A 16758-nucleotide genomic window follows, 5' to 3' on the forward strand; every position below is an offset into this window, starting at 1 on the left:
CTTGGCTGGGACACCTCATGCACATGAATAGGTATTTACTCTTTTTATTCTGTACTTTGCATTCCAGCCTCTCTCCTTGCTTGGGCCAGTTGTGAATTTTTGTAACGGTATACAGTCTAAATTTTGTGGAACAAATAGAAAACTATAGTTCATAGAAACTACAAATGCTTGGTTTTAACTTTATGAAGCAGAAATATCTGCCTTTTTAAGCTTCTTGAGAGGCCATGGGAGTTTATGCTTGTGTTGAATTACCATTACTGACAGTATTTTTGCATAAGTAGTGTAGGCAATAATGAAGTATAGAACAAAATCATAATTTATATTTTGGATTAAATTCAGAAGGTGACCATAAACAGTCTTGGTCATCTCTTGTAACTTAATATGAATTAATGACTCTTTTCCTGTCTCCCTGCAATGTGTATTCTGCATCAAGCACAAGGCTGAACAACCTTAACTCTCTCAGTCTGTCTTCACGGGAGAGGTGGTCCAGCCCTCTGATCATCTTCGTGACCATCCTCTGGACCTGCTCCAACAGGTCCATGTTCTTATGTTAGGGGCCCCAGAGCTGGCTGCAATACTCCTGGTGGGGTCTCACCAGAGCAGAGTAGAGGGGCAGAATCACCTCCCTCGGCCTGCTGGCCACGATGCAGCTCAGGATGCAGTTGGCTTTGTGGGGTCCAGGTGCACGTTGCTGGGTCATTCTGAGCTTCCCATCAACCAGCACTCCCAAGTTCTTCTCCTCAGGGCTGCTCTCAATCTATTCTGCACCCAGCCTGTATTTGTGCCTGGGATTGCCCCGACCCATGTGCAGGACTTTGCACGTGGTCTTGCTGAACTTCATGAGGTTTGCATGGGCCCACCTCTCAAGCCTGTCCAGGTCCCGCTGCATGGCATCCCTTCCCCTCCAGTGTGTTGACCGCACCAGACAGCTTGGTGTCATTGGCAAACTTGCAGAGGGTGCACTCAATCCCACTGTCCACGTCGCCAACAAACATGTTGAACAGCACTGGTCCCAGTACTAATTCCGGAGGAACTCCAGATATCAAGTGCAATTCAGTGCAGGAAAACCTCATGCATCAGTGCTACAAAATTATAGAATGGTTGCTGTCAGCCCTAGATGCCCAGAAACTACAGAATTGTGTGTTACTTCTGATGCACTTGATGACATTTAAGTTTTCATCAACTGCTGAAGCCTGAAATCTGTTTTTTAGTGATTTATTGGTGCATTGATAAACAAAGATGTATAAGAAATATTCAGTAATATATATTTGTATACTTTAAAGTTGTTAAAGAGTAGTTGTAGTTGGAAGCTGTTTGTGGGAGGGGAAATACATATGCTGGGAAATAACTGTCCTTTTAATTTCCAAGTCAAAATGTAATGAAAACTTCACTAACTCATTCTGCTGCAGGTTTAAAAAACTCAAGCTGTATGCTTTTTACTTCATATGTGAATTATTGCATGTTCTGAAATTGGAGTGAAATAGTTAAGGAAACACTGCGTTCCACTGAAACACTTTTTGTGACTTTTTATTGCAGACTAGGTAACACGTTTTCATAGGTAGCTCTCTCTTTGCTGGAGAATTCCCTTGTGAGAATGAAGTAATTATTATCTGCTATCACTTTCTTCACTGGCATCATGACTTTGGGTACAAAATTGCTTGGTATGTGGTAAGGTAGCGTTGGGGACGACAGGCGTCTTTGAGTTAGGAGGAAAATACATATAGTTAAGCATTATACAGTTTGGGGTTTTTTTTGATTAAGAGAAACAAATATAGGTTATCTGGTCATGTGACCTTTGGCAACTGGTTTAGGATTAAATGTCTTGCTTATGCCAGTGATTATAGCTCTAAATTTCTCTATCCATTGAGTGAACTGTGACCACACAAAATTCCCCTGTTCAACCGTCATTCGGACCTGCTGATTCTAGAACTTCATCATCCCTCTTCCAGCAGAGAGCATAGCGATTACTGTTCCTCAAGCTGGTCTCCAGTCCAACTAGACTTATATTATGTTTCTGACAATCACGATGACATGAAAGCATGTGAACAGAAGATTGTCTGTAGGATGACCATTAAAGAATTGCCTTCCTGGCCATTGAAGGAATGTGTGTACTGTCTCATTCAGTGTTAATGTAGAGGTGCTCAGGATGGTTCTTGGAATGTGTAAATCTCACTAGAATGGTGTCTGTCTGTGAAGATATCAAAGAGGAAGCAAAGCTGTTCTGCTTTTAACATGAAAGGCAGTATATTTTGAATAACAGAACTTTGTGGTATATTATTTATGGATTATTAGAATTTCTGCTTCATAAAAAGACGTTGCTTTTATTACCTTGCTTGTCCTTCCAGCAGACTTTGAAGAGAACCTATTATTTTGTTCAGAATATTGCCTTTCATTCATTTTGGAGACTGCAGGTGTCTTCAGCTTTGTGTTTGCTTTAGCAAATTTCTGGGGCTAATGGGCAATTAGAAATTCATTAAGCTTGGAGCTGTTATCAGGTCACATTAGATGCTACTATTCAACTCCAGCTGAGCAGCAATTCTGCTGAGTTGGGTGAGAAAATGGATATACCTGACTGCTTGTTTCTACTGCTTTATAGGTTGTTAAATGCATCAGTCCCAGCTATAGATCCTTGCGGCAGAGAGTCCTTAAACCTGTGGTGGGTACTATAGGCAATGTATGGGACTGCCTGTGAACAGGGTATGAATGACACTGAAAGCAGAGTATCTAGCTTGCCAGCTGAAGGGTAGGAATGTTTCTGGAATCCTGTCTGCCTCCTTGAGTTTCCATTTGAAAGGCCTTCAATATGAAACAAAGGATCCTTGTAGGTTTTTGAAAATATTCAACTGGAATGCAGTCAGAAGTGATACACGCTGCACATGTAATCTCTTCTGGAATAACTTCTGTGACAGGTCTTGGACAAGATCCTGTACCATATACTGTTTCTTAAAGAACTGTAGACTTCAGTCTGTGCAGCTGTTTCAATTGTTTCATTTTTTCCATAGTGCCTGGAGGGAACATTTGAAATACTTTGTCTTTACCTATGAATAATTTGATAAAAGACTAGTGTGTGTGGAAAAACACTGAAGAATAATGGTCTCTGTGAAGAATCCCTGAAACCCTTCTGAACCATGATGCTACTTTAATATGTCAGTATTGAAAAACTGCTGAGAAACCCTACTTTCCAGTTATCCTTTTTCTCTTGTAAAACTGGTACTCTTGGTCTTCTGATGGCTTCAGTCCACTGCAAGTCTGTGTTAGGTCCCAGTCCAATTGTTTGTCCAGGAGGGGTTCATAATGATTGGGTTATTTTAAAATTTAGCTTTAGGATTTCTGACTTAATATGCAACAGATTAATTAGTTTTGGAAGAATTAAGAGGAAGGGAGAGAACAATAGCAGATTTGCTCTCGTTCCTGATATGAATATGACCTGATTTCGACATCCTTACAATGCTGATAAGCATACTCACATCCATGAGTTGTTCACTGGGCAGCCTGCTATTTTATTTTTCAGAAATAAATTATAGTTGTTCTACCAAATAATGTAGAAGAGAATGTCAACAATTTTGACTGAACTTTTCTGCATGTAGGACATCAAGGGAATTCAAAGAATAACCAATTTTTCAATTGTAGACTACCTGCCAAATTTCTTATACCAGTTCTATATGGATAATTGTAATAGTAGGGTTTTTACTTTAAGCATGCTCTTCCCACTTTGTGACAGATGGCAAAGCAAGAATGTTATTTTCGATGATGATGTACAGACATGCTTAACTCTCTAGAAAGCTTGACCAAATGGGGCGTTCTTGTATGTGTATACTGGAGATTCTGTAGCAGCTTCAGATGTTTCATACATTAGCAGATGCTTTCTTGTGTACTTAATGCCAAAATGGAATCTTCAAATCCATTTTCATGGTGCCTTTTCACGTAACATGGTACATTTGTTTTATGGAATGGATTATAATTTTCCTTAATTTTCAGTGTGATACATAATTTCATATGGAAATGCATCACTTCTGGGTAATCTGAATGACCAGGCATGAATGTACTTTGGATAGCTGCAGTTCTGGCATATTTATGGAAATGGGAAGGACTTGTGGTATGAATCATTCCCTAGAGAGACGCTCTCATTTTTGTATCATAATCTATTCAGGCTTCTATTGACAAACTCACTAAGGTTAAAAGGGTTCTATTTCACCTGAGCTACCATTGTTTGCAGCATCACACTGATAGTACCTTCCCAGTTTTTGCAAATGCAGGGGGGCTGCCTGTGTTAGATGATATGGTCTTTCCTCTAGGTGGGCTCCTCTGAGTTAATCTTTCAGTGGATATGCCTCAGATCTCAACCTCTATGGTGTGACTAGGTTGTGTCATTCAACCTGATCTGTGTAAACCCAGAGAACTAACACTCACGTCCTGGAGGCTAAAATGGGACTGAAACTAGCCTGTTCTAATATAAGTGGGTGCCAGGCTGAGATTGAAAAATATTTCAAAGGCTAGATTCTTGACACGCAAAGCCTCATTTGGCAGCCTTAGGTATTAATATATTTTCTACTACAAATTATGCATGGTCTCTCTACGGGCATCAGATAATCTTCACTGACGTAGGTCAGAAGCTTAGTCACTGACATTCTGTCACCTTGATAAATATGCTTAAATGTATCTAAGCAAAACAGCTGATGGAATCTGTCACTTTTTAAATCATTTGTTCATATGGGTTAAATAGCAATAGGTGTCATAATTCTGTTAAGCTGACAAAGTTCAACTACATACTGAACAGGCCGCTAGCCTGGCAATACCTTAAATCAGAGTTTCTAGACACCATATTTCTAAATTTGGTCACTTACCCACTGTCATTTTGTTTCTAAAATATGAATAAAAGGTACCACTCAGTTTGCAAAATGGTTAGTGGAAACAACATGTGTATAAAATTGTCTCTTAGTTTTGTGATGAGTTCCATATCAAAGTTGTGTTTCCTCCCTGGTGTCTTGTCCCACTGTATTGCAGAAGCTGTCTTTTCGGCTTGGTGCAGTATTTGGAACATAAGCCAATGGATCAGGTCGGATCAAGTATCTACAAAAAGAAATTATAACTCTTATTAAAAAAGCTTGGCGTGACCAAGGATAAAATATATGCATACAGTTGTAATGTTGAAAAGATCTGAGGAAGACCTAGAGACCTACTTTAACAGCGCTTAATCTAATTCTTGTTGGCTAACTTGGACACTTGGGGAACATCACTCAAGTTAGATGCTAGTAATAAAGCTTTTCACATTTTTCTGCCTAGATATCACCTGGATGTACTAGGCACAGCTAAACCTTAATTTTGACTGACAGCTCCTTTGCCAATACCCCGGCATTGCTTTATGGATCTCCATTTTTCACTCTGCCTTAAAGAAGAGACAAGCAGTAATTTCTAAAAGAATTTTGTGAGAAAACGATCAATAATTCTTGTCACTGTGCTCAATAAATAAAAAGCATGATGTTGATAATCTTGGTGTAGGCTGACAGTCTGGAGACGGACCCTTACTCTAAGAACTTCTAGTAGATCCAAATACTTGAGGAAAATGCCTCATGAGTTTGAATCTGTTTGAGATGTTTAAAATTATTGCTTTTCCTACAATAAGGATGGAAGAGCTTCCTGTTAATTTGTAAGTGTAAATTCTGCACTGTTTGGTCAGCTGTCTCAAATGACAAACTATCTGATCTGAGACAGCTTTTGGCTCTGACACAGTAGCAGCTTTGTGCTGCTGCAGAACCAACATTTCAGTGTTCTGAACTATCAATCAGTGATTTCCAATGCCACTATGCTTCTAAAGAGAAGACAGACAACTAGATTCAATCCGGTATCTTAAACTTGTCAAAAGATGAGCAGTACTGTTGAAGCCACTGGAAATTATATTTCAAAGCCTGGTTTTGACTGGGTGTTTGCACTTTTTGCAAAGAAAGAAAAATGAAGTGTGAAAGGACCCTCTATCTCATATCCTCAGAAATCTTGGTGCCACATGTCTGTCCATCTCCTCATCAGCCAAATGAAAATGCTTAAATATCCAAATAGAGATCATGTGCACTCTGTGTTTGCTGTTTTGGGGGTTTTTTTGTTTGTTTTGTTTTGTGTTTTGTTTTTTGTTTTTTTTTTAATTAAAGGGAGGGCCAGTGCTAGCAACCGAATGTGTTCTACTAATTCTGTAATGAAAGAGAACAAGGAGCGTTACTGTAAGATCCATTTGCAAGTACTAAACTCTGATATAGAAAAAGAACATCATCCCCTGCTGAGAGTCAAAATGTTAAACATTTTTTGTACAAAAATCTCATTGCTTTAGAATTAAAACGCTGCTATTCAGTAGTTGCTTCCTGAGGCAAACAGGCTAGATGAGATTTGGAGTTACTAAGGCAAAGTCTGAACATATTACTTGAAATCTAAGTGCTTTTATTGTTCAATAAAGAGAGTGAGATTGTTGCCCTTTAAGCTCCATCAGATCAAGATACTAAATATTAGCTTGCAAAGCTAAAACATGTAAAGACTAACAAGAAAGCTTTTTGAGCAACCAACAGCTGCAAATGCTGCTTTGGGTGCAATCTATCTGTAAAGGCTGAGAAAATTTCCTCCTATGCTGGTTCAGGGTTGTATGTTCCCTAATATACCCACAATAAATTACAAATGTAATGGGATCGTAATGAATGCAAGAGACTTAAAATTGTATAAGCATGGGAAATCAGAGAATGAAGGTTGCATTCATAGGACTTAAAGTGGATACGTGTTCTGGCTTCTATCATAGATATGCATAGAAATACATGGTTCAGATAAGAATAAGCCACATTGGCATAAAAGTGCAGCTAACAAATGTGATGAGAGAGTAACCAGCTGAAGGAAGTCTGCAAAATATATTGAGAAGGGGAGAAGAAAAACGTAGATAGACTAGCCTTCCAGATTGTCAGCAGGAATGACAGATAGAAAAAGCTTTTTGCCTACTCTGGGATTTGCAACCAAGAGAACTGTAGAAAGAGAACAACTCTTCTTCCTTTCCTCTCCACTAATAATCCCCCATTGCATGAGGGTGAACTAGCTGCCTAGTCAAAAGAACTATAATCGGATAGAATAATGATCTGGGTTATTGAAGCGTTAACTGTTATCCAGATACAAGGATTTTTTTTATTAAAAAAAAAAAAATTGTGAGCTTAAGCAGATACACAGGTGCACCCATTAAGCATCAGGAAATTAACATAGATCAAACTAGGTAACAGTATGTGCATTTACAGGCTAAATATGTGTAGCAACTACAAATTCAGTTACAGCTGTAAAATTATGCGATATTGGATTTCTGGGTACCTTTGGTTTTGGAAATAAAAATAGAATGCAGGATACTTAGTCCACCTGCATAGACTAGGTAACAGTATGTGAATTTACAAGTTAAATATTAGTACACATCATACTGTGGAGTTGCATAAAAATGAAAATAGTATTCCAAGTAATTTAAACAAATGTTAAGATAATTGCCTTTATTGCTTTATATAGTTAATATCGTGCTGTCTTTTCACATCCTACAGTGCTACAAAGCACTATGATGATTTTCTTTTAGTACCAGGAGGGCTAACAGTGCAAACAGTTTTCCTTCTTGTGAGCAAGCAGTGAGGCAGGTCAGCACTAATGTCGAGGGCCGTGCACAACTGGAGCTATGTGGTTTCTTTCCCATGGAGCAGATGGGGAGTTCCTGTGTTAAGGTCCTGCCATTTGTATTTAAATGATCTTAAGCACGAATATCACGTGCTGTTTACTTTAATGATCTTTGAATCTATGTAATAAAATGCCATTTGAAGAAATCACTCATTTTGAAGGGCTGATCTTTCTATGAAGACTGGGTAGCTAAATTATAAGAAAGAATTTAATGAGAATATTAATTCTCTGAAGCTATCCAGAACACTTGGTTAGATTATTTTGTAAATACATATAGTAAAAAGAGGATGAGAAAATATAAAGGTAAGAGCATTACTAATGTGTACTATATATTTATATGTGTATTTTAATATATACATAACTAGGTGTCCATTTAAATAGAAGTCTCCATATTTTTACTTTTTCCACATGCAGGGGAAAGTTTGGGGTTCTTTTCCAACAGAAAGATAATGAAATTAATTCAGGCAGAAAGTGCAAACAAGAAATTTTGCAGGTCTTATGGGGTTTTTTGGTGTGTTTGGTTTTTTTTTTTTTTCTGTGTGCTTTAACTTACACTATGTCATTCAGCTCTAATCTTGTATCCGGAGAAGGATTGATCAAGATGTAAGAAAGGGTGTTCTGATGATCGTTCATTGCATCTAAAGGACAAAAAGAAAACCATACTGAATTAATTATATTTATAAACGAATTGTGAAAGTATGATTTCTGACAAACTAATTTGATAAAAGATATCTTTGGTTCATAAAGCTGTCAAAAAGTGTCAGGTGTCAAAGTGATTTAGAGTAACTTTAGCAACTTCTTTCCAACTGTACTTGAACTGGAACTATCTGACATAGCATATTTTGAGTTATCAGCTCTCCAAATATCCTGCTTTCTTTCTGAATCATCTAAAAATGTTATTTTGCATTTTTTTCAATCATAGCAGTTCTAAATACAACCCAATCTTAGTGTCATTTACCAATATGTTATGCGGCTTGAGCTAGTATGTGGGAAGTAAGGACTTCCAACCTCCGTTGGCATTGGGTTCAATTGATAAGCAAGGTTAAATGCAGGCGTACGGCATTCTCATCCATTTCCAGATTTGGTCAACATAAACTGTTTTTTGCTTTTTTTTATCTAGTAAACATTTTCCTTTTATCACCTGTGCCAATGGGTTGAAATGTGAAATAAATTGGTATTTATTTCTTGCATTTTTAACTATTTTGCTACTGGTATGTTGCAAATGAACGCTGAGAGAAAATATTTTTTGTTTATTTTTGAAGATTTTTGCCTAGTTGAGTCTTGCTACACTTTTGTAGCTGTCATTGCAGTATCTTTCCTATTGGTACACTTCCTGGGGTACTGCAGTGAGACTAGTTTTAATTTAATAGGACTTAAAAGGAAAGGCATTGCATCCGTGTTAATTTCTCTCTTTAGCGTTTTAGGGAAAATTATTTGAAAGAGAACAACCCCGTTCTAATTTCAATGCAATTCTCAAATCTTTTGTTAATGGAGTATTCCTGATTTATTGTCTGTAGGTTGTAAATCACTTATTGGGTATTTTCTAGTATGTGTACTTTTTCTACACACTTGTATCACATATTTGCACTGCAATAAGTACTTCTGTCTAGAAAACGTTCAGATAAGCTCACATACACTCATTATAGATGCAAATATACAGCTAAAATGGTGGTTTACAATATGGCTTATTTCTGTAAGGTGAAACTGATGCAAAGTATTGTAAGTAGTTATACAAGCACCTGTACCACCATACTAACATCACACCTCTGCTAGACGCTTTCATAGTCAAAACTGTATTGTGTCTCAGTTGGCTTAAATGAGTTTGCAGTTAATTGAATTTAAATTTGGAGGTCTTAGAGGTTATTAGGTTATCAATGTAAAAAGGACATTGAAGATGTGAAATTGGCTCTAGAGATCACCCTCATATATGGAGATTGTTATCATTGTTCCCCACAGATGCAGAGAGATAGTATTAAGGAGTATGTTTAACTTCTGCAGGGAGCTAACTGGCATGATTGGTTCCTGGTAGTTTGAAAGAACAGGGAGATTTAAAAGTTTCTATTCCATGTTTAATATGTATGGGATGAATGGGGAGTGAGCTACGTTTCAAGGCGGGTGAAAGGTTTCTGAAATTTCTTTCTGAATATGAGGGAGGGTGGAGACATGGCAGTAGGAATGTAACAACCCAGGTTTGCAGTTGACTGCATGCGTAAAACTGCTTTGTGGTTTTTTGAGGGGTTTAGTTTGGTTTTTTTCAGAATGTGGGTGTTCCTGGGGTTATAAAAGTAGAAGCTTTCTTTACAATGAGCCACATCTGTAAGAAAATAGGGAAGTGATCATAAAAATTTATAAATCAGAATCAGGGCAGATAAATGTAATCAGGTGAAACAATACCTGTCAAGATTTTGCTGTTCTGCAGATGTTATATAATCTTCCTAAATTTAAATAATGAAACGAACATTTACTGTTGGCTTTTAACTAGGATTTTCAAAGAAAAGCAGGAATAAAAAAAAAATTTCTTGTTACTAGTATAAATATGAATCAAATTTACAAAACTTCTTTGTGGTTGTTCACATGTTATTGTGGCCTGTGTCACTCCTGGAAAATACTTCCTCCTGAATCTTCCTGCAGAGTCATATAGTATCCATGAAGAAAGCAGGAATAGTAATTATCCAGTTGGAGTATGGGATAAAGAGCTTATATTTACATATCTAAGTTGTAAAGATTGAGCCTTCTCTCACAATTAAATTGATTTTGTAACAATAGCAAGAATAAGAACTACTGCTGGGTAGGTAGTACACTGAGCTTTCCATCTGAAAATAGGAACGGGTGATAATAGAACTGATTAAAAACACTCCAACAAGTTTCTCTCAGGAAAACAAACTAACAAACAAGAAACCCCACAAAACCAAACAAAAAACCCCACAAAACCAAAAAACTAACAAAACAAAACCATTATCATTAATTTAATATTTTGTTTATGGCACCCCCAGTCTTAGAAATAAGATAAGCTTGCATAATACTAATGTTTTTATTAATTTAAAGTACTGTAGTAATCATACCGTATCCTGCTGGAGAAAGGCCCAGATGCTTCATTCTGTTTTTCACAAGTTCAGCAAGCTCCTGTCTTTCTGACCTCCTGTAAAGGTTCATTCGCTGCTGGTTTATCTTCTCAGCTGTTTTACCAGAGTGTCTTGGTACTCTTCTGCTCAGCCGTCGGGCCCACTGCATGCTTTTTCGTCGTAACAAGGGATGATCAGACTGATCACTAGATGTTGAGTTACGATGATTATTACGATAACTAATCTGTTCTTTGATGTCTTTAGTGTCTTCCCATTCTTCCACACTGATAGAGATTTGAGACTTGAAAGGAAAATGACGAGAGAGATTAAGGGCTTTAATAAATGAAAGCAGATTAAGATTATCCTGAGTTATTGTTGTGATCTTTCAAACACATCTTTTACTGACATTAAAATAGTGAAGCTGTCGCTGGTATCAGCGCAGTCGTATTAGCAAGTTGTGGTGACTAATTTCAGTGTGTTGAGTGTTTAAAATAAAAAAATGAAGTATAAAACAAAGATGACTTAAAGTGGAGCTGGCTCAGTTTGTATGACTCCCGAAAACCAGAAAGAGTTCACAATAAACTGGAAGTGATCAGTCAATAAAGCAAATTTAACTGAAGAGCTACTGAGGTTCTAAAGGCCCCTTCCCATTGATATAAAATCTGAAAGCAAGCTTCTGTTGACCTCATCAGTGTTGACTATGAACTTTAAGAGGCTCAGCATCCTCTCCCAAGCAGACTCTGTAAGTCCATAAAACAGTATTTGATGTAAGTAAGTCTGACAGTTTGAGAAAGATACTATTTTTTCCCTTTTGCACAAAATAGCTTTTATCGATGTAAAAAAACCAAAATCCAAATGAACGATAAACCAATCAAAACCAATAATTAAAAAGAACAGTGAATAAGCTTATGTTGTAGCATGTCAAGTAAAATCACATCTTTAATACTCAAGACTAGGATTTTGCAATAAGTCTCATGCAAAGACCCACTAATTTACGGAGGCTCTTCATCTTAGCCTGCAACAGAAAGGGTTTTTTTTTTTAAATTACATTATTTTTGAAGTTACTGACTCAGCTGATGTTATTTTGGGTAGGACATAAAGGAAAGAACTGAATTGCTGTGCACAGGAATGCTATATGTTTTGTTGCTGTTTGTTATTTTAAATTGTCATTTTGGGTTTGCATATATTTTTCAGTATGGATTAAGGTAAGCAGAGTACATTCCATATGGTAAGGTGCTACTTATGGATGGGAAGGGTCTATTTGGTGTGAACAAATCTATTGCAAACTGAGTATAAAGGTTGGTCTTGTTTCGCCTTTCTTCCTGTCTGCATTGGTAGCTTTCTTTGTCCAACTCTTGATAAAACAGCCATCTGGACATGCTGGCAGTAGTATTGGAAAGGCAGGGACCAATGATACTAATTATTATAGGAGGGTCACATTTTTTGAGCCAGAGAATAATCAGGAGAGGCCAAGTAAAAGAACAAGTGTTTGATTCTGTAAATCTGTAAATCCTTGGCTTGAACTTTCAAAAGACTGGGATAGGTGAATGGAAATCATAAATGAAGGTGATAAATATTTACTTAGGTGACTATTCAGTTTTTACAGTGCCTGTTGAGAAAGGTGTGCAGAATGGTCCTTCCCTGTATGCTGGAGAAAAAGATTAAGTTGTTTAAAGATAAAGCAAAACCAAAGAAACCCAAAACCTCTTTCAAAGGCAGCACAAAAGAAGATAAAAACCCAGTGCAGAGTATTTCTGTGTGTCCCCCTCTGTTTTAATTAGTCTCAAAATTTCTTTAAAAGTACTTTTGCAACTATCATTACTTCATGTTGAGGTTTGGTTGCTTTAATTTCTTTTAATTTGATTTCCTTTTTGCGTAGCTTGTAAACCTGCTTTATGAGAGGCATAACTGATGATATGGTGTCACTACTACTATATAGTCGTAATTCAACATTGTGTTTTTTATGAGGTGTATTTTTTTTTTGAGATTCCTTAAAATAGAAACATGGCAAAATCTTTGGAAAATGGCGGTGATAACACAGGGATGTTTCAGTTATTGCTGAGCAGTGCTTACACAGTGTCAAGGCCTTTTCCACTTCTCACAGTGCCCTGCCGGTGAATAGGCTGGGGGTGCAGAAGAAGCTGGGAAGAGAACATAGCCAGGACAGATGACGCCTACTGTCCAAAGGGGTATCTCATATCATATGGCACTGTGTTCAGCAATAAAAGCTGGAGGAAGATGAAGGAATGGGGATGGACTTGCAAAGTTATGGCATTTGTCTTCCCAAGTATGCATGATGGAGTCCTGCTTTCCTGGAAATGGCTAAACACCTGCCTGCTGATGGGAATCAGCGAGTTCCTTATTTTGCTTTGCTTGCACACGCAGCTTTTGCTTTACCTATTAAACTGTCTTTATCTTACCCCCAAGTTGTCTCACTTTTACACTTCCAATTCTATCCCCCATCCCACTGGGGGACAGTTGAGTGAGTGGCTGCGTGCTGCTTACTGTCTACCAGGCTTAAACCACGACGTCCAGAAACAGGCAGACAATAAGCAAATACTTACTTGTGAAGCCATTTCTCGTGACTGACAAAGGTGGGGGGGAAAGAAAACAAAAGACAATTTAAACAGAAGTGAATCTAAAGAAACAAACATGGACTGTTTAACAGGAACCACAGAAAATCAGCTACACAAGTAGTAAGGAAGACTTCATATCTCCGTATTTTTTTTCTTTTTATGAAACGGGAATGGTTTGAGTTATAGCTGCAGGTCATTGAGAGGCAGGCTAGATTTGCTTGTTATTTAGTAACTAGATCACCGAAAACATGCTTTTCTGAGAGTGAAGTGAGGGCTTCATGTTTGCATAGCACAAAAAGGGGGTGTCAAATGCGAAATCATACATATAGAAATATTAATATTGGCATATTTTGTACTTATGACTCAAGTTAACCATTAACTGAGAGTTTCCAGTTGTGTGCAATACAAATTAAGTTTCATATGTCTGTTTAAACTCAAATTGATATACACATTGGAGGTTCTCTTAATTGGAAACCTTCAGATTATGGTTAGAAGTTCACAATTCCTGAGAAAAATCACGATTTACATTTCTCTAACCTCCATTTAAAAGATCTCATCCAACAATATTTTAAAGTTGTTTCTGGCTTAATATATTGAAAAGCTACAGTGATAGCCCACGCTAATACTATTTTATTAGTGTAGTTATTGAAAATTCATTTAACTTCAAAAGAAACACTTTGCAGAAAGATTACAGCTTTCAGTATCTCTATATTTGTAGGTATCTACCCATAAAGACCACAGAATTAGAGCTAGATGTTGCTTTTTTGTATTCTGAGGAAGAGCTAGGTTAAGGAAGATTGCCCTGCCCCTCTCTAGAGGGGGAAGGGTTTCACAAATGCTCACCCACTAAACAAGAAACTGCTGAGGCATTTAAGTGTGGAAATACCACTGGGAGTCTGCATTCGGAGCCTTGAGCTTTTTACAAGGAGTAACAAATGCTTTTACTTCACTTAATAAATACTGTGCCACTCTTCCACATTAGTCTGACAAACCTGACAATTTGAAAACTGAGCTAGGTTTCCCTGCCTGACCTCCTTCCCCCACTTTTTCCTCTACCTGATTTAACTCAAACTCTTCATGAGATTATCTGTGAAAGCTGGTAGGAAGTAATAGTAGAACTCCTCTTATTTACTGGACAGTGGCTTCCAGGCTGGTTTCAGTGTCTGAATATTTTAAGAAACTGCTTCTTTGTAAAAGGTAATCAGTAACTAAACTAAATCTGGACCTGGTCTGATCAAGCACTTGAGCAGCTATGTGTGTACAGGCTCCAGCAGTTCCCAATGTTCTGGTAAAATTGTGAGTTTAGAGTTAAGTGGCTGATGGTCCCAAATCTTGTTTTCAGAAAAACATTTGAAAGATCTTTAATTTATCAGTTAAGTTTGCCTTAGAAGATTTATTTGAGTGTGTATGCTTAGCCCCCACCCCCCTGCCAAAAAAAACCCCTTCATGTAGAGAAGACATGTTACTCTTAGAGATACCCCTGCCCCGTACAGATGCTGTTTGCCGGTCAGCCTGTATGTTTGAAAGCATGTGAAAATGCAGAAAGGAAAAAAACAGGCCATCAAAATGCACTCCTCACAATATGTTGTACGCTCACAGTTAAACTGTTCCTGATTCTCTTTTCTTGACCTGAAGTTAAATAGCCAGCTGTGAAAATGAGAATAAAGCATTGCCATGAATTTTATCTTATTTATCCTTATTTAATGAGTTCCTAAAATCTGGCATATCCCCTGTTTTGTTGAAAGCTACGACAGAGTTTTTTTCCTATTAACAGTGATGCTGCCTATACCTTTTGATGGATTATGTTAATGTGGATATATTTAAAAAAAAAATCAGCTGATGTTATTGCAGTGGCACAGTCCAGTGGCTAAGCTGTAAAAGCCACCTGTAGAGGTATTGGTGGTCCACAAAGAGAGACAGTAGTGAACTTGGTGGAATATTGCACAGCTTTTTGTAACCCTTACTTTTAAATTAACTTTAACTGAATGTTTATACTTCCTTCAAGATAAATCTTTCAGTTAAGCATTACATGGCTTAATGTTTTATAACATTTTTCTTAAATATGGAAGAGAAAATAAAAATTTTCTGTCTTGGAAATCAGTAACTATGTCTGAGTTTCAGAAGAAAGAAGAAAGTTGTTATTCACTTGCATTGTAGAGCGGTATTTGACTCATGGTCTAATGAGATGGCAGTATTAATGATCATGTAAACAAATGGCTTATGACAGAAATACAAGCTGCACAAACAAAAAAATATATGTTAAATAGCCAGGAAAAACTATTTTTGTCATTCTTTGTATATATATAGAGAGAAAAGTATACATTTGTATGGTAGACACATAAATATATATAAACACAAAAAATTACCACCGTTTGGCAGCTAAACTTGGAGAAATCCCACAGTACTTCTGATAATATTAATTTATTCTCTTGTTGCTCATTTCTAGTTAGAAATTCACGTGAATACTAAAATGCCACTAGTTTTGAGGTACACTGCTGACATTCTTGTCACGCCCGATGCAGGACCTGGTCAGACAGCCTGTAATGGATACTGCTGTTAGTCACCACATGCAGGTTCAGACTGGAACTGACTATCCTACCCTGTCCTACCTGCACCAGAGCTGCCCCTTGTTTTCAACCAGTCAGTTCTCTGCAGGCGAGCACAGGAATGAAAGTCAGTATGTAGACTGGGTCTGGGTATTCATGAAATCTGGGGCTGAATGTGAGCCCTGAGTTAATGTGACCATATACATGTCAGCAGAGAAAGAACTTCAGTGGGTAACTGGAATTCTATTGTGAATGCCATATCTGCAAATGCATATTCTTTAAATAAGTGGTTCCCACTCTTATGAGGACCAAAGAACGTTGTATAATCTGTAATCAAATCCAAAGTGTAGTAAACTGACATACCTCGGATGTTGTAAGCTTTTGGGATTCTGTCCTATAGACTCCAATTGGAATATCTCCTGTAGAAGAACAAAGTTTCTGATATAGTCTGGCATATGTCCTAATCCATAGATCCTCTTCTGTGATTTTCATCTGAATAAAGAATAATAGGAAGGAGAACTTTAACTCTTGAGGGCTTATCACTTATTCACTATTCTGCTCTTGAAAAAAGTTTAGAACTAAACACTAGCTGATAATGATCATATTGTAGTATTGCACCTTTGCTCCACAACAAATCTGGAACTTCTGAGTTTGTAGACACTGTTTCTTTTGTTCTCTCCCTGTTTGGGAGACATTGCAGTGCAAATGTTTCAGTCTTATGAAATTACTTCTGTTCTTCTTTTAAAATTACCTAAAAACTCACGTAGCATCCTTTATCCAGTGTTTATATCTGATTAAAATATAAAATAATGAACTAAATATTGGCAGCAGTAAGAAACTGGTGATGGATGGACTGAAGAATGCATAAATATTTTGAATGCAACCAGATAACTGTTCACTTGA

The 16758-nt window shown here is 37.3% G+C and overlaps 1 protein-coding gene across 3 annotated transcripts in view; it reads right to left on the bottom strand.

The window, feature by feature from the left end:
• Positions 1 to 1215: 1215 nt before the first annotated feature.
• KCNT2 (potassium sodium-activated channel subfamily T member 2) overlaps positions 1216 to 16758 on the bottom strand; it is a 156036-nt gene continuing 140493 nt past the window's right edge. For 2 of the 3 annotated variants that reach the window (XM_074152412.1, XM_074152411.1), the window contains 4 exons: positions 16219 to 16347; positions 10734 to 11034; positions 8225 to 8309; positions 1216 to 5070 (listed from right to left, as the gene is read on the bottom strand). In XM_074152412.1, coding sequence (XP_074008513.1) covers positions 4959 to 5070; positions 8225 to 8309; positions 10734 to 11034; positions 16219 to 16347 — 627 coding nt within the window. In that variant the 3' untranslated portion in view covers positions 1216 to 4958. Of the gene's footprint in view, positions 5071 to 8224; positions 8310 to 10733; positions 11035 to 13297; positions 13319 to 16218; positions 16348 to 16758 lie in introns of all 3 variants that reach the window. The other variant, XM_074152413.1, reaches the window with a different exon arrangement.

Source organism: Numenius arquata, chromosome 8, assembly GCF_964106895.1.
Source record: "Numenius arquata chromosome 8, bNumArq3.hap1.1, whole genome shotgun sequence".
NCBI classification, from domain to species: domain Eukaryota; kingdom Metazoa; phylum Chordata; class Aves; order Charadriiformes; family Scolopacidae; genus Numenius; species Numenius arquata.